General features: G+C 44.9%; 1 protein-coding gene across 1 annotated transcript; it reads right to left on the reverse strand.

Annotated features, from left to right (window-relative positions):
• Positions 1 to 399: 399 nt before the first annotated feature.
• On the reverse strand, positions 400 to 17,254 carry SPATA4 (spermatogenesis associated 4). The gene is made up of 6 exons (XM_054990198.1): positions 17,103 to 17,254; positions 14,866 to 14,995; positions 7,401 to 7,519; positions 5,682 to 5,902; positions 3,627 to 3,734; positions 400 to 776 (listed from the first exon to the last, which is right to left on the reverse strand). The coding sequence occupies exons 1-6, from the start codon at positions 17,201 to 17,203 to the stop codon at positions 640 to 642; spliced, it is 816 nt and encodes a 271-aa protein (XP_054846173.1). The 5' UTR covers positions 17,204 to 17,254; the 3' UTR covers positions 400 to 639.
• Between the last annotated feature and the right edge of the window lie 1,934 nt (positions 17,255 to 19,188).

Here is a 19,188-nt window from a genome sequence, read left to right on the forward strand (position 1 = left end):
AACGAGTCATTTAAACAGACTATTTACAATAGAACATTATGGGTTTAGGCTGAAGTAACTCTGCTTAGGATTGCACACTGAAAATGTGTACAACTTCTTATGAACATACAAAAACCAGGGACAAAAAATATTTTTTCCAGAAGTCTGTTTTAGGAAGTGTATAAAATTAATGGTGCTGAAAGTGTCACGGTAGACATTTTCAATGCAGCTAGTAAGAAGCTGGGGCCTCATAACTATTTTGTGATGACCCATTCGTTTCAACAGAGTTTACTTTTAAGAAAGTGTAATCAAAACTTGATTAAATCACAACAGGTTTTTAGATCTTACCTGAAAAATGAAAAAAGTAGTTTAACAACAGAAAAACTAAAATTAAAAAGAAGCTGAATACAGTTTGCCCTAAGAATTATTTTTATTCAACTACCAAATGATAATAAGAACAGACATAGGATAGTATCTGTAAGCAGAAAAACATCTCCGCTGGAACGTGTCTAAAAGGTAAGATTCCTGTAAAAGAATTCTGCATTACATGTCACAGCTTTATTTATTTATTTATGCTTAATTGAGCATATTGGTGAAGTGCAGGTTTGATTCCCATGCAGTACAGAAACTTGGTCATAGAGATTTCATTGAATCAAGTCTTCAGATCTCTCTGGCAACTTGAAGTCCTTTAACGTAGGTACCCACATTTAAATTCACATCAAAGGGGCATCTCTCAGCTTGTTTCACTTGAATAGTTTTGAAATGTACGCCCATTTTGCCTCTGATTTCTGTGGATGCTGTACCCAGGAAGAACAGAAACAGAATGTTCAACCAAGAAAACTTTCAAGAACAGTTTCAAAATACATGTAAATACTCTTATTCCAACAGTATGCTATTCAAATACAAACCTTAAACGCCATTATTTTTTGCTACTAGACATTCAAGAAATGTTTACGAAAATCCAAACGGCTTAGGATCAGGTAGTCAGCAATTACAAAGCTGACAGATTGGATTGGCAACCTTTTAATTCTCTCCTATGCCTTAATGTTTGCAGACATGGGTATTATCTAATGCTCATCTCCAAGCCCTGAAAATCTTCACTTGCTATCTTCTAGAACTGCCTTTTGAGGCACAGCAATGGGATATGCCTTTTTACTGGTTCCTTGGCAACCCTAACAACACTGCAACTTTTATGAAGGAAGTAAACTAACACTGGAAAAAACCTCCAGCAGACAGCATGTCTGTTCTTTTGAAAAGATGCTAAAGTTTTAGAAGGAGCAGAACCCAGGTTTTAGGGAAAGTAAAACAGCAAGCCCAGAAAGTAGATGACGGAAAAGTAAATGAGAGCGGGAGCAAAAGCGGGAGGGGGAAAGGTTGCAAGTCAGAGGCTTGGAGGAAAGAGAAGACAAAGAATTCAAGGGATGGCCAGGTGAAGAAACTAGGGAAATAAAAGCAACTCGTTATAAGGACGGGAAGTAGATGGGCAATGTAGCTTTGAAGCTGGGGTCCATGGAAGTGAGTTCGGAGGGCTACAGCTGGGGGAAGAGAGCCACGGAACTTACTGGGTGAGCTGGGCCAGTCAGCCACCTAACACGGTGAGGATAAAATGCAGGGGGACCCCGTATGCCACTCTGAGCTCCTTAGAGGAAAGGTGGGATAAAATGGGATCGTTATGCATAAATTCTGCTGTTTTATCCATATAATAGTGGAGACCTACTTAGAAGCAATAGTTGGCCATGGGCATCCAAAAAGGAGCTAATGCAGGGCAGGTTACTGTAACGGAGTTCTGCACCAGTGTGCCTTGAAGACTGTTCAGAAACTTCCATAGGTGCAAAATGCAGCTGCAAGACCCTTGGGATGCAGAACACACTTTTTACCAGTTCTAAATATTGGCTGACAATTTGTTTTCAGGCATTATTCGGCATGCTTTTTTTAACCTTCGAAGCCCTAAACCGTTTGGGATCATGCTGCTTGAAAAATATTCCCATATCAGCCTGCCTATCAGTTAGAATCAGTATCAGGAGCCCTGCTCTGTGCTCCCACCTTGAGGTAAGGGGAGTGGTAACCAAAGATTTATGTAGTGATACCTGAACTGTACTGTAGAATGCCCTTCACAAAGTAGCTGGCCAAATCTTGATAAACTTTAGGCACCAATTAAAAACTTTATTTACCCAGGAATGTAGTGTAGATTTTTAATTGCTAGTTTTTATTTATGTTGCAATGCTACCAGAGAATCTCTGCTCCATGTGCATCAAGTTCTAGCATTCTAATTTAATATGTCAATTGGTTAAAATTATTCATACTAAGTAGCAGAGCAGGGAAATAGATATTTATTTATTCATGTTATTTATAGTCCGCCTTTCTCACTGAGACTCAAGGCAGATTACACAGTATGAGATTAGTACAATCAGTATCAAGGACATTTCATAAACAATATCATAGGGTAAATAGATACAAGTTAGCAAGAATCCAATACAGAGTAGTCAAAATACTGAAGCAGAACATAATCAATTCTAGGACTAACATTCGACAACATGGAGCACTAGTGGTACATAAGAGTACATATTTAAAGCAGCAGATAATACGTAAGACAATATAGTGATGAAGTCTATGGTCCCTAACTCATTCCCGAAGCATCTTCCCTATAGACGTTGATCTGTTACATGCCATAAATGCTACGCATGCAAGGAAGTGGAATCTTCTACTATATTAAGATTTGTTGCCCAGTTCCCACCTCAGAGTTTTTGCACCAACAGCACTTTTAATAATATTTAATATTGCAACAATTCTAAATCTATGAGCTCATTTCAGTAATGCAACATTATTTTTTTCAGATTGCAAGCTTTGACTTATCAAATAATAACACTTTGCAGCAGGGAGGGTAGGCCATTTTGCTTCTGCCATACCACTGCAAAAGTACGAAAAACAGTATTAAACATGGCATTCCTTCTAATCGTGCAATTTTTAAAATAATAATATAGTATTTATATATTATTATAAATCTGAAGCGTCTGTTAATATAAGAGATACAATAAAAAGCATCTCAAGCATTGGCAATATGCAAATATATTTAAATACAGCATTGAATAGATTAAAAGTAAGATGGTTAATCAACTGAAAATTCTTTTGTTGGTTGATAGCACTAGATTTATTTTTTTAATACTCTGAACACAGACGAGTTTTAAGGAAATTTTACCTATATTAACAGATACTATAATGTAATAGTAAAAGAAATCAATAGGCTTTTTCAAAATGGAAGTCCTATAAAAAAGAGACATTGTACATCTCTTTTGGACTAGATGGTCCTGGAGGCCCCTTCCAACCCTATGATTCCATAAGGTCAAACAACTGTGACTAGAGCCGTTTCTGATGGCTTACCTGCCTCCGGAACGTTGCGCCATCTTGCGGGGAAAACGCGAAATATCGACGTCGCGCAAAACTCGCGTGAGAAAACGCGGTATTTCGCGTTTTCCCCGCAAGATGGCGCAACATTCCGGAGGCAGGTAAGCCATCTGGAAACGGCCCAGTATTTGTTAAATGTCTAAATCTGAATTTAAAATGTACAGACATCAGTGGAATTTGCTTCCAAGTTAAATTCTGCCCAGAATTACACCACTGGACATTTAAATCAAAAAAAGAATACTTACTTGATACATAGGGAAATTTCTCTCTTTGAAGAGTATTTGAGCTTTCAGTCATAATAGAAGGACGACGAATGGCACGTGCTCCCAGAGTTGGTTTAATATTAAATCGTTCTTTTAAAAAAAAGATTATATTGTTAGCCTTAACAAACAAGAGCATACATAAACTGGCATTAATCACATCAAGTTTTCATAACTACATTGTCCTTTCTAGAGAATGATTAATATTTGTAAAAATTAAATAAAAAATTGCATTAGAGACAGACCTAAAGTTAGAGAATAACCTATACTATTGGATCCAGTGTATAGTTGGAAGGCATTTGAAATGGTAACCTTGCTAAAGCTAAGGCAGGTCTGGGTCTAGTCAGTGCCTGTACGGAAGACCTCTTAGTTCACCACCTTGACTTCCAGAAAGAAAGGTGAAATGTAATACCACCAGGTGTATTCCACAAGTCTATTGGGATGGCTCAAGAATATGTCATATAATTGGCAGAAAAAGCAAATTTCTACTTCTTTAAGTATGACAAGAAGTCAGAAAAGCTTATAAACAGCAAGGAATGGGGGTATCTTGCACAGTTCTTACTACATATGTTGCTCAATTTGGCCTTACTGATTCATATATAACTTACTAATTCCCCTTTCTCCTGTGCAGGGGCTGTCAGTTTCACAGACCCCATGCTGGGTTCAGCCGATGAGCTGAAACTGGCACGGGGTCTGTGAAACCCCGAACTAGCCACAGAACAGCTGGAAACATTCATTTGTTCCGTAAACACGCGTTCCCACAGAATGAATGTTTTGGTGCAAATGAACCAGCCATTCCATACAGAATTTTGTTCCGTGGTTTGTTTCGTGCCCATCTCTAGTTGTAAAGCAAGAAGCATCCAGTTGCTTTACAACATTAATTTGTTTAATGTGTGTAAAAAAATCTTGATTTGGAGGAGAGCTTTGTGCTCCAATATAGATTGACTTGATTTTCCTTCTTCATTTATTTTTGCACTGATTTTTGTTAATTTTCCTACTTGTGTGGTTTCACACACACACACTCTTTTTGGTATACTTTAAGTAGGCACCTCTCTTTTATTTATTTGATTCTAGTAGGAGCAGCAAAAATGGCTATTGCAGCCAAATGGAAAGACAACTGCTCTCCCACCAAACAAGCATGGCATAAAAAACTATGGGAGTTTTTTATTTACGAGAAAATATCACACAGTCTAAAACAATCTGATACTGAAGATTCCCAAGACAGATTCACACAAAGGATTCTGGTTTCCGCTGCTGACTTACCTCAGTAAACATGGTATTCTACGACCTCCTATGTCCCCCAGGCACTCCCCTCTTTCTGAAATACGTTGGGATTTTACATATGAATGGTAAGCTAAACTCTTTTGATGTTATTGTAATATATTCTATATTCAGTTTTAATATCTTCTTGCACACAGTTATATTTGATTCCTATATTGAATTGTTATTATTGTAAATTGAATTCTCTATTGCAATCTCTGTAATACAGACTTCTAAAGAGCAACAATAAAGGGTTTTTTAAAGGCAGGGCTTTTTTTCAGGGGGAATGTGGGGGAACGGAGTTCCGGAACTTCTTGAAAATGGTCACATGGCTGGTGGCCCCGCCCGCTGATCTCAACAGAGGGGAGTTGAGATTGCCCTCCGTGCCGCTGAGTGGCGCGGAGGGCAATCTAAAATCCCCTCTGTCTGGAGATCAGGGGGCAGGGCCACCAGCCGTGTGACCATTTTCTCTGAGGGCAACCCACTGAGTTCCACCACCTCTTTTCCCAGGAAAAAAGCCCTGTTTAAAGGTAACAGAACATTATATTTAAGAGAACAACTTAAACCTCTTCCCCCCTAACGCTTTGGTAGATATACAGCATCATTGTTGTTCTGTATGCAATCATATTAGTAAGAAATAGCACTACTTTGCAAGAAATTATTTATTCTATTGATCTAATTCATAAATAGTGTTGGCTTATATTCAGTGGTACTAGTACAACCATAACCACATTCAGGAACCATCTTGTCTGTAATGCTTACTTTAGAAGTGCTGCCCACCTGGATGCTGTTCCCTCTCTAGAAGTCTTCGCTGCAGATGCATGTTGATGATGGCATTAACTTTCTGTCTGTTTTTGTTGATGTTGGGCTCCACCATTATTTCTGTTAGTTTAATATTGGTTTTAATAGCCCTTGAAGCAGTTGACCTGGCAACCATTGGTAACTTATCCTGATAAAGATGATCTGAAAAATCGATCTCTTCATCCTGAATGTGTTTTATCCTAGAAGCAGGATGGTGGGGTGGGGGTGGGGGAATTAATAAGGCATTTATTTTGATTAATCTTTTCCAAATAAGAAGTTAACATGAATCCTCACTGTTCTGTGCAATAATTGTTTCTTTTTTATAATGGAGTGATAATTATCAGTTTTATTATCTGGGTCAATAACGATCTGCTTTGTTTGTTACATATGAGATCCCAACTACATATGAGATGGATAAAACTGGCTCTAAGCGGTGGCTTTAATTGCCGTTGTCTTAACAACAATGGTATGTGCTGTTGCAAATAAAGCCACAACAACCACAACTTGCTAATGGAACTATGAAATTCTGCTCCACTTGGTTCCAGAAGAGATGATCAGAAATAAGGTCAAAATCTGAGACTGCTATGGATGCACACAAGATCTTGCTTAAAGTGAAACTGCCAAATGCACACCATTTCTCATCCTTTCTAGGGTGTACCCCAGCACAGCTATGCAAATCCCTTATATGTACACAGCAACTAAGGAAGCCTTAATTATACCACAAAACATTCTCAACAACTGTTTAAAATTCTGAATACTGCTTCAGGTAATTGTTGCATTTTAATGTATTTTGATAAAAATAATGAAGCTTTTATTGGAGAAAAGGCATAACTGATGTGTTATTCATGTTCTACCAATTCTGGAAATAATAATGCTGCTCTAATAACAACAGTGTTGTTATTATCCCCACAATTCAGCTGGGGAGCTGGGGCTGAGAGGAGTGGCTTACCCAAGGCCACCTATTTATTTATTTTCTTCAATTTATAGTTTGCCCTCCCCACACAAGTGGGCTCAGGGTGGATCACAACAGACTTAAAATACACCACACAACTAATCAACATCACCATTAAAAGTATAAATAATACATATCATTCCATTTAAAATATATACTACAGCTATATAAATACAAATGTAAAAACAGAGAACATAGCAGCATGTGAGCATTTTACAGCAACTATGTGAAGGACAAGAGGTGACATTGGGCGGGAGGGCATAACATTTAACACCTCCCCCACCAGAGGGGGGACACTGCCTAGCGTCAACCATATGCCTGGCGGAACAGCTCCATCCTGCAGGACCGGAGAAATGCCAACAAGTCCTGCCGGGCCCTGGTCTCGCAAGACAGAGCATTCCACCAGGCTGGGGCCAGGGCCAAAAAAGCCCTGGCCCTGGTCGATGACAGGCGGGCCTCCCTAGGGCCAGGGATCTTTAACAGATGCTTATCGCTTGAGCGAAGGGTCCAAGCCTACCAAGCTCAAGGCAGTAGTAGGATTCAAACCAGCAGACTGATGACTTGCAATGTGACCACTTAACCACTATGCTACAGCAGCTCTTAGCCTAAGGGTGAGTGGTTTATTCTGTAGAAGGAACAACTCATCCATGAGATATTACTCAGCAAGTATCAAAAAGCACACATAATCAATATTTAAACACCAAGGTGTAAGTTTCTAATGAAACGTTGTGGCGAATGTAACTTACCGTCTATTTGTTAGCATCGTATAAATGTCTTGTACAAATATTTCTGCAGCCCCTGGTTTACAATGTATAGTTCCATCAATTAACTCTCGAATGGGCTTCAGGTTTCTTTTAGCAAAGAACTTTATTAAATGGGGAGGAAGGAGAAAGAATCTGTTTCAGAATTTTTTTTTTGCTTTCTACTTATGTAAGAACTATTCCTTCTCATCGTAAAGCAAACACCTGAAATTATTTTCTGATCCCAACTAGATAAACCCTCAAATCTGAACACATTTAAAACTGTTGGGTTTCACTGGCATTATATTCATTCATACATGTCCACAAATAGTCTAACAAATCTTACATATGTATGTGGCTGCTGTTAGTTTGAAAATGCAGAGAACTAATCATGATTTATTTTACAATGCATTTGAAATATTTCTATACCACTTTTCTCCGAATCAAAAGAACTCAAAGTGGATAAGGAAAGCTTCTGTCTTAATGTCTCCTTTAAAAGATACATAAACGTATTTAAACCACACGCATTGCATCTATCACTTGTCAGGTCCAGTGTATATCTAAACTGTACTGACTCCATTTTCTAATGCTTCTAGTGTTTAAGTGCTTTCTTCCCAGGTGCACCAGTTCCCAGGCTGCATTCCCACCGGAGGAGACTGTTTTGTCTAACACCGTTCCACCAAGCATTGGCCTTGAAGGAGAGCAGCTTCCCAGGACTGAAAGATGTTGTTTTGAGAACTGTGGGGGGAGGCTGATCCAGATGGGTATTGTTACTCTGTATCCTATGCTTGCTCTTCATTGGTAACAATGATCATGTACCATCCTGAGTCTCCTATTCAGGACAGTGGACTATAATGGACCTTGTCTGCAGTAAAGTTTCCTTTCTCAAACAATGGACTTGTGTTTGCTTCTAAAGGGAACCCTGTAGTGAGAGCCTTATTTAGCCACAGTCTGACATTTTGTTACCAATCATGTCTGAGTCGGGCCCAGCGGAATCCAAGGTTGTCCCGGACAGGGATCCTTTGTTTGATCCGTATGCGTCTCCCGACAATCAACCTGTGCAAGCCCAAGACTCCCAGGAGCTGGGAGCAGCCGGGAACGGAACCGGAGCTTCCACTTCCACCCCGCCTCTCATCGACCTCAGTACTCGGGACGAGACCAAAGGCGACCTCGGGGCAAGGCCGAAAGCGACCGCTCTCCCCTTGATCTCGGTACCCACCCCGTCGGAGTGGGGAGCCAGACCCCGAGAAACGAGAGAGCGCCGGGCAGGTGGACTCCATCCACGAGTTTCGATGGACGGGCGCCGAAGCCTAGAAACCGTCCCGGAGCTAGATAGCAGCCAACCCTGGCGATATTGGAACAGGACGTTCGAGCAGACGGAGGGGGACACGTCTCGCCGCGGCGCCCTGAGTTGGGATTATTCCGAACTTGCCCCGTGGAAAGAGCCAACGGAAGTCCCTGAACAAAGTTGGGAGCAGATACAAGGTCGCACCTATGCGGTAGATACCAGCATCTCGGCCGTGACAGGTATGGCCAAGGGAATTCTAGCCGTGAGGTCGCGAGTCGTCCAAGGGGACCCTCCTCCTTGGGGCCCCTTTTCCCCGGTGAGTGCAACGAATGAAGGTTCCATGAGTGAACAACCGGGGCCAAGTCGAATGCAACAGTTAGAAGCTAAGCTGATGGATATGGAAGAAAGTTTGGCTCATGCCATTCATTTAATTTCTGCAATGGGAGCAGGAGAAAGACTGTCCCCTGAAGAGATGGCGATACAGATAGCTACCCTCCAAAGTGTCATCTCCTATCCGGTGGAGGAAGTTCAGCAGCAGTCGTCACCTACCGGCGAGGGGGGCACCTATCCTGGCGAATCGGGAGAACAACCCAAGGAACTTCCCACACAGCAGGAAATTCCACCGAGAAGGGATAACCCGGTTGAGCCACCCGGTGAGACTCCCACCAAACCTCCTAACGCGGGAGGGGATGTGCCGCCAGACGAGACTCCCGTTGAAAGGCCTACGGAAGGGGAGGAAAAGCCAAGTGATACACCGGTGATACCCCCCCATACTTCTCCTATAACGGTCCGGCCGGACCAAGCGGGAGCACACGCGACTCCATCCGAGGGGGGAGCCCCTGGTCAACCGTGAGAAACTGTTCCCGTCGGGCAACCTTCGGGAGACGGTCTACCAGCGCCACGGGGCCAGCCGTTGCTTCCCAGAATAACAACGCCTGGAGGGGCAAGCCCGCGCGGCCTTCCACCCGTTCGACCCTCGCCGCTGCGGCCCCTCTCACCTCGACCGCAGCTCATACCGTTGCAGCAGCCCCAGGACCAGCCCGTCTTACCACCTCCAAATCAACCGGGAAGGCCTGCACCACTACGGCACCTCCAACCCCCTCCTCAGAGGCCGATCTCCACTCAACCACACCAGCCTCCTCCACCTCGACAGCTGCCGCCAACGCCTCCCGTGTTACCAGCCAGGCCAAGACTGCCGCCACCTGCTCGCCCGCCACTGCAGCCTCCGGCCCAACCGAGACCACCTCCGCCCGCACCGCCGGTCCAACCTCCGCCAGTACAGCCGCCACCGTTGCCCCGACCGAGGCTCCAGTTACCTCCTCCCGCGCCCCAGGCGCAATTAAGACTGCCGATGGACTTCTACCCAGCGCCTGCTCCGAGACAAGAACTCCCGATGGGCTGGGTGAAGTTGGAAGCCACCTTCGATGGGGATCCCTCCAAACTGGGATTTTTCTTGGTGCAAGTGGTACAGTTTTTCAACCGGTGGGGGCACCTTTTCGGCAGTGAGGCTAGCCAAATTGAACATCTTGGATCTCGTTTACAGGGCAAGGCAGCAGATTGGTATGTAGGACTATACAATGTTGGGGCCCCAGAACTCGATACTCTCCAGGGGTTAGTGGATGCTATCCGAGCACAATATGAAGACCCCTTAGAAGAAACCCGGGCCCGAACAGAATTGCAAGCCATCAAACAAGGCAGCATGTCAGCAAGAGACTATGTCACAAAATTCCGACAATTAGCAGCCAAGTGCCCTAGGTGTGAGGAGTCCACCAAAATTATTCTGTTCAAACAAGGACTTAACCCGAGACTTTTGGACAGAGCCCTCATGCAAGACAATCCACCTACACTGTTAGGTTGGATCCAACTTGTTTGCGAAGTGGAGAATCGCATTTTAGAAGTCCGTTTGGTTGAACAACAACAACAAACGGGACAAAGAAGACCATTGACCTTACAGAGGGGAGCACGGGGAGCTGGCTACGCCACCCGTGGAGCGAGAGATGCTAGATGGCAACAAGGGCTGTGTTTGCAATGTGGACAGGCTGGTCACTTTGCAGCACAATGCCCATACCGGCCTGTGCAAAGACCTCCGCTTCAATTACGGCGTCCAACCCTTGCTCCGTTTCCTACGCTCCAACGCCCGACTCCAGCTCCACGAGCGAATAGAGGCCGCGGCGCTTCCCAAAGGCCAGCCTCAGAAAGAGGGCTGGAAGCGGAAGAAATTATGGAATACGATCCCGCTTCCCCATCTTCAGAAGTCAATCCAGAAAGTCCCCAGTCGGGAAACGAGATGGATCTGTCGTAAAAGGGCCCAAACGACAGATCCGCCCCAAGCCCGTCCCTGCACGGAACCGGCCACCTGGGTCCATCTTATTCATGCCAGTGACTCTAATCAACCCAGAGAGGAAAATGCACATTCGGGTGCAAGCTCTTATTGACTCGGGCTGCTCAAGAGACATCATAGCCCCAGCTCTAGTCAATGGACTGGTCTTACCGACTCGGGATTTACAAAATCCAGTAATCTTTGAACAAATGGATGGTACCAACATGAATCCTGTCACAACTGAAACCATCCCGGTGATCACAGGCATGGGACAACATTGGGAGAAGAGGTCCTTTGTCATCAGCTCTACTGCCAAGTACCCGTTAATTCTAGGCAGCAAATGGCTATGTGATCACAATCCCTACATAGACTGGGCACAAGGATGTATTACCTTCAGTCATGCCAACTGTAAAAATCACCGTTGGAATCAAAACTGGGGTGAAGATCCAACTCATAAGGAAAAGGCCCTTCTCACCCAAGAAGAAGTCAACCAAATACCCGAACCGTACTGGCCTTTTCTAAATGCTTTCTCGGAGGAGGAAGCTGATACTCTACCCCCGCACCGACGAACGGACTGTGCGGTGGAAATTTTACCCGGAGCTTCACTGCCCAAAGGACGACTCTATCCCATGAGTCTCCATGAACGCGAAGAGCTCCGGAAATTCATCGACACCAACCTCCAACGAGGGTTCATCCGCCCAGCCTCTAGCCCCCACGCCGCTCCAGTCCTTTTCGTGAAAAAGAAGGATGGGGGACTCCGACTGTGCACGGATTTCCGAGGACTGAATGCAGTATCCACCAACAACGCCTATCCTATACCGCTCATCCGAGACCTTCTCAACGTCGTGGCCCAAGGTAAGATCTTTACTAAATTAGATCTAAAAGATGCTTACTTCCACGTTCGTATCAAGGCAGGGGATGAGTGGAAAACCGCGTTTAATACGCCCCTCGGACAATATGAATACTTAGTCATGCCTTTTGGATTGACGGGAGCCCCGTCTGTATTCATGTCCATGATAAACGAAGTTCTACACGAATTTCTGTACAAAGGGGTGGTGGTGTACCTTGATGATGTTTTAATTTATTCGGACACCGAGGAAGAACATATTCAAATGGTACAAAAGGTCCTAGCCACCTTGATGAAGAATAAACTGCCCATCAAGTTGTCCAAATGCGAATTCCATAAAACCGAACTCACTTACCTCGGGTATTGTATCTCCCAAGAGGGTCTGAAAATGGATCCAGCCAAAATACAGGCGATCCAAGATTGGCAGACACCCACCACCCGCAAAGAACTGCAATCCTTCCTGGGTTTTGCCAACTTCTATAGAGACTTCATAGCAAATTTTGCCCAAATCACACTCCCCTTGACAGAGTTGCTGAAAACCAAAGATAAAGGGGACCAAGCTAAAAAACCCTCTTCCAAACTACAATGGACCCCCGATTGCCAAACGGCCTTCGAATGCCTAAAAAAGCAATTTGTAACGGAACCCATCCTCTCCCACCCCGACGAACAATCCCCCTTCATAGTACAGGTCGACGCCAGCGATACGGCGATAGGGGGGGTTTTGCTACAGAAGGGGGAGGATGGGAAATTGCGGCCTTGTGCTTTCTTGTCTAAAAAGTTTTCGGAGGCGGAGAGGAATTGGAATGTGTGGGAGAAGGAGGCCTTTGCAGTAAAAGCAGCCCTTACTAACTGGAGACATTGGCTGGAGGGGGCGCGATACCCTTTCGAGGTCTGGACAGATCATAAAAATTTGGAGGCCCTCCGGAGCCCACGCAGACTGAATGCCAAGCAATTGCGGTGGGCGGAATTCTTTTCCAAATTCAACTTCACTCTAAATTATCTCCCGGGCAAAACTAACTTTTTGGCGGACGCCCTGTCGCGCATGCCCCAACATAAGAGCAAACGGGCGGAGACTGTCGACACGGTCTTCTCGCCTACGCAACTTGGGGGCGTGGTGACTACTCGCAGCCGTGCCAAGCAGCCCCTCCCGGCCAACCAAGAGTGGAAATCGAAACTTAAAACTGAAGTGGAGAAGGAGGGGGATAAAGCTCCGCGAAACAAACTAACCCAATCCCCACACGGGGATTGGCTAGCTGGGAGCAAGTTTTATGTCCCAGACAGCCTCAAGCTGGAGGTCTTGCAGCGCTGTCATGATGCTCCCACTGCTGGACATTATGGGTACCTGAAAACTTTGCACCTAATTCAAAGACAATTCTGGTGGCCGGGCATGCGCAAAGACATTTCCCAATACGTTAGTTCCTGCCCTGTTTGCCTCAGCGCAAAAACCAGAAAAGGGAAACCTCCGGGTCTCCTGCAACCATTGGAAACACCGAACAGGCCCTGGGAAGTAATATCCATGGACTTTATCACTGATCTACCTATTTCAAAAGGACATAATTGTATTTTAGTTGTGGTAGATCTGTTCTCCAAACAAGCTCATTTTATCCCCTGTACTGCTATACCCTCCGCTCGAAAACTAGCGGATCTGTTTCTAAAACACATCGTAAAATTACATTCTTTTCCGTCCAAGGTGATTTCGGATCGCGGCGGACAGTTCGTTGCCAACTTCTGGCGGGAGCTTTTGAAAATGTTGAATATTGAGCAAGGCATCAGTTCAAGCCACCACCCACAAACCGACGGGCAATCCGAAAAAACAAACCAAATATTAGAACAGTTCCTGCGTTGCTACATCAATTTTCAACAAGATAATTGGGTGGACCTTCTCCCTCTAGCCGAATTCTCCTATAACAACAGTGTACACGCTTCAACGGGAGAGGCCCCATTCAAAATTGTATACGGGACTCACTTCAATCCCTTCCCATTGGACGCACCCCCTCTCCATTCCTCTAAATTGCCAGATGTATCTTCATGGTGGGGGGAGGCGGCACAGCAGTGGACTCTTATTAAGAAACACCTTGAAAAAGCCAAACTGGATTATAAAAAATACGCAGATCGCCATCGTGTGGCCGAATGGGAATTACAACCCGGAGATCATGTGTATATTTCCACAAAAAACCTGAAACTAGCTCAGACAAGCCGCAAACTCGCTCTGAAATTCCTGGGACCTTTTCCTGTGCACAAGATAATAAATAAAGTGACTGTTGCTGTAACTTTGCCCAAGAACCTGCGCCATGTGCATGATACGTTCCATGTCAGCCTTTTAAAGAAAGCTCCCACCGACAACAAATGGCACATCAAAGCTCCACCCATTCCAACTTTAATTGACGACCAAATACACTATGAGGTACAACAAATTTTGGACTCTAAACTCAAACGAAATCAGCTTTTTTACCTCATCAGATGGAAGGACTTTGATTCAGGTTACGATGAATGGGTGAACTCTGCACATGTTCATGCTCCTAGATTAACCAAAGCTTTTCATACTCGCTACCCGTATAAACCAGGGGGGGATCTGTTTTAAGGGGGGCAGAATGTCAGGTCCAGTGTATATCTAAACTGTACTGACTCCATTTTCTAATGCTTCTAGTGTTTAAGTGCTTTCTTCCCAGGTGCACCAGTTCCCAGGCTGCATTCCCACCGGAGGAGACTGTTTTGTCTAACACCGTTCCACCAAGCATTGGCCTTGAAGGAGAGCAGCTTCCCAGGACTGAAAGATGTTGTTTTGAGAACTGTGGGGGGAGGCTGATCCAGATGGGTATTGTTACTCTGTATCCTATGCTTGCTCTTCATTGGTAACAATGATCATGTACCATCCTGAGTCTCCTATTCAGGACAGTGGACTATAATGGACCTTGTCTGCAGTAAAGTTTCCTTTCTCAAACAATGGACTTGTGTTTGCTTCTAAAGGGAACCCTGTAGTGAGAGCCTTATTTAGCCACAGTCTGACATCACTCACCTTTCCAAGCTGTGACCAGTTGCTGAGTTTGACAGCTAGCGATGTCCCATTTTGGAAGGAATGCATTTGAATATCTTCTGGGTAATACCAAGAGAATATTTCAGCAATGAGATAGCCATTTGAAAAATCCCTACTCCAAAAAAGAAGAATAGTACTTATATACTGGCTTGATATTATTTATCCATTTGAATATAGAAATTTCATTCTCTATATGGGAAAAGGTGAATTTGATCACCAAACTTGAAGGTTGTTTTTATGGGGTGGGTGGGGGTCAAGTTTATAACGATTACAGTGGGATTCCCTCTTCATCTTTCTCAGATCTTTAAAACTGTAAGTTTCCATTTCCTCTGATAGAAAACATAGAACAGAAAAGGAAAGTTATGTTGGAAAATAGATGGGAAGAGAAATATTTAGACACACAGAATATACCCCTGCTTGCCATTTCTCACAAGGCTTGAAGCATCTGTGATGTAAATTATTAAATATTATTTCCTATTATTCTTACAGTATCCCCAAAGTTGCACCTTAAGCCCTTGAGTTTTAGAGTTGCTTTCAGGTTGCTCTAACTTTGTATGCCCTGACTTAATTTTAAAGGAAGACAGGGTGGAAATCTATCTTATATACTGGCTACAGATCATTATGGTTCCTAACAAACAGCAAAAATGTTCAGACACATCAACCTTGAACACCCACAATGGCCTATTGAGAACTGGTGTTTTGGTTAAGGGATGTACACCTAAAGCAATACTGTAGATCAGAGTAACATCAATTTGATTATCTTGTATTTTATTTTATGTGGAGAAGATCCTTCTGGAGCAACAAATGGGGTGGAAATCAGGTAAAGGTGGTCTGACCTTTCCAGAGAGCTATGCTGCAAAGATCTAATCCAGGACAAACATAGCCTTATGGCTCTCCTTCCCCCAACCCCTACTGCTGTTTGTAGACAATACAGCCTATTTATAGGCAGGGAGTACCAACACAATACATATTATAAAGTTCAGTATGATGATAATGTCTTTAACAATCATGAATGCAGTATATTATACAGACAAATAGGTATTCCATTTGATTTTGCTCTGAGGGTCAAAGATGGGCACAATTTTTTCCCTCTTATGGAGGAGACGTATGAACCATACTGGGGGCACTCAACCCTGTTGGGGCTCAGGAGGGTCCCCCCCCCCCCGCACGCCTGCCAACAAATACACAGCTGTTGTGGGGGGAGAGAAGGCAACATGGATTAGCCCAATCTTGTGAAATCTCGGAAGCTAAGCAAGATCAGTACTTGGATGGGAGACCACCAAGGAAGACTCTGCAGAGGACAGCAATGGTAAACTACCTCTGCTTCTCACTTCCCTCGAAAGCCCCGGCAGGGGTCGCCATACATCAGTTGTGACTTGATGGCACTTTACACACGCAGAGAGGGGTGGGGGGAAAGAAGCTTCTTTGAACATTGCTCTGCTCAGAAAAAGCTCCCTCCTCTGGCTCCTATATTCTGCAGGATAGACAGCTCCTTGCAGATGGGTAGCTGACAGGTGGATCTGCAGAAGAGCAAGATTCCCTTCGCCTGACAAAGGGCTCTTCGATTCTCCAAAGCTCATACCCTGGAAATCTCGGTGGTCTTTAAGGATCTACAGAACCCGAACCAAGCCCTTGCAGGAACAGCTGTCCTAAGCCGGGAGGGGGAAGAATAGGGCTTGTTGGGGAGACTTGAGGCTGATTTTGTGCGGTTCGGTGCCAAGGGTGAGCCCTGACCTAGACAGCCCTGGTGAGCCTGGTTTCCTCGGACCACAGAAGCTAAGCAGGGTCAGCCTCGGTTAGTAGTCGGATGGGAGACCAAGAGACCAAGGAAGACGAGGGCTGCAGAGGCAGGCGATGGCAAACCACCTCTTGTCTCTTGCCTTGCCAGCCCCGCCAGGGGGCGCCATAAGTCAGCGATGACTTGAGGGCACTCTCCGCCACCACGCCGAAGGCGAATGCTCGGTAAGAGCGGGTTAGCGTGAGTAGGAACTCCAAACTGGCAGACCCGGTTTAATCTCGAGCAGCAGCGTCCCCGGCCCCCCGCGCGCCCTCTCAAAGCGCCTGGCTTCGGGAAAGGGCTCGGCTGCCGTCCCCTGCGCATTTCCCTGGGAGTAAACCGGGCTGCATGCGGCGGAACCTGCTCCCGAGGAGTCGCACCGCCCGGGGACCGGAGTGGGTGGCGGGAGCCCTCGCAGCCTCCGGGCCCTCGCTTGCCTCACCGACAGAAGTGCCTGGGCGAGACGGTGAGGTCGAGGCTCTGAAGCCACCGCAGGACGGCGCGCGGCAGCCCCGTGCGCCTCGAGTTGGTGAAGCTGAACATGAGGCGAGGCGAGGCGAGGCGAGGCCGCTCCAAGGCCCGAAAGGACGAGGCTTCGCTTCTCACGCGCCGCCCGGCCCACCCGAGCGTCATAGCAACGGTTACCAAGGCAACCGCCGCAGGAGTCGTCCGGCCGAGCGGCCCCGCCCGACAGAACTAGGAAATGCAAAGAGCGGCGCAAATCACTGGACAGGAGGGGACAAGTCAGGACAGCTTTCAGAGGCTTTTCCGTATTTTCATATGGTGTTGCCAGCCTCCAGTTGGTAGCTGGAGATCTCTCAGCATTACTCTTGATCTCCAGGCCACAGAGATCTGTTTCCGTGGAGAAAATGGCTGCTTTGGAGGGTGGACGCTATGGTGTTATATCCTAATGAGGCCCCTCCCCGAACCCGGCCCTCTCCAGGTGCCCCCCCTCCAAATCTCCAGGAATTTTCCAACCTGGAGCTGGCAACCCTAACACACACAGAAAGAGCAAGCTGGGTAGCCGTGTTAGTCTGTCTGTGGCAGTTGAAAAGAGCAAGAGTCCAGTAGCACCTATAAGACTAACAAAATTTGTGGTTAGGGGATGAGCTTTCGTGAGCCATGGCTCACTTTTTCAGATACAGCTAGAATGTATCTGAAGAGAGAGACGCTGAAATTTCTTTTAAGTGGTTAGGGCTGGCTATTTAAAGCATATGTCAGACGAGTGGTGCCTTTACAGTGAAATTCTACGCAGAGTTACTTCAGTCTAAACCCATTGACTTCCATGAGCATAGACTGGCACAATACTTTTGGATCCCCCAGCCCCCCCTCAATCCATTCCTGATGCAAGGGACAGAAGGACTGAGACAAATTTTGCTACCACCTAGGTAATCTTGGGATCATTATCTCTAAGCAAATAAAACTGTGTTTCTGAGAGGTAGGGGTGTGATTGATCAGTAACGTGGCTTAATATAGTAGTCTTGGATATTCTCATAAAAATTGTATTCATGCAAGACATGTAAAGATGTGTAAATCCTATTAAAGCCCCAAGAGCAGATAATCTAAACCATAGAAGGTATAATATTCAATTTTGCTGATGAAGCTCTGCAATAGTGTGGAATAGTTAAATATCACATATACGAGGTAAAGATTTCAAAGGAGTAATGCCAAAGAACAAGGGGAAACAGACACAATGAGCTCTAAATGTCAAGTGTCCATGGTCAATTTCTAAAAATGTGCTTTTTAATCAAAGAGAAACCTTTTCATTTACCTTCTCAGAAATAAGATTAGTCATCATACTGACTTGTGGCAGTTTCCCACAATTTTCAAGAAAGTAGCCGAACAGCTATTTGGCTACCATTACCCTTTTTGTTTGCAAGGATCTGCACAAAATGATTTCTAGATACTAATCAGTGTGATAAAAATTAGTTCAGGAGTGGGAAAACCTGTACCATCAAGACCCGTTTCATGCCTCAGCAAATGTAGCCGATTGAAAAGAAAGGAAAATTAGTTCACAGTAATGGTTGTTAGCAAAGGGTTTAAATGGGATAGGCACGAAAGAAAATGAGACTTGTTTATTTTATAGGCTTTAATTTTATAAATGCATAGATTGTACCTAACATTCTGTATTTCTAGACGCATACATCAGACATTATGAACTAAAATACAACAAAAGCATCAGTACTTTTAGGACTAAAGAGTGGGTCTACCTGTACAAGCCCAAAGCTTCCAAACGTATTTGCTTTTTTCGAAGTTATATAGCACTGCTTGTGCAACACTGAAATTTGGGGAGGGAGGGGGACAGAAGCATGGCAGCACCCACACTGGAAACTCCTTGTTTTACATAGTTTGTGTCCACTTAAAAACTACTGCTCTTGGCATCTTCATTTGTTCAGACGCAGCCTCCTTCGATGAAGGGGGAAGAGAGTAGATTAGGGTAAGACAATATCATGTAGCTGGTACATAGGGCTTTTTTTCTGGGAAAAGAGGTGGTGGAACTCAGTGGATTGCCCTCGGAGAAAATGGTC

Source organism: Eublepharis macularius, chromosome 10, assembly GCF_028583425.1.
Source record: "Eublepharis macularius isolate TG4126 chromosome 10, MPM_Emac_v1.0, whole genome shotgun sequence".
In the NCBI taxonomy this organism is placed as follows: Eukaryota; Metazoa; Chordata; class Lepidosauria; order Squamata; family Eublepharidae; genus Eublepharis; species Eublepharis macularius.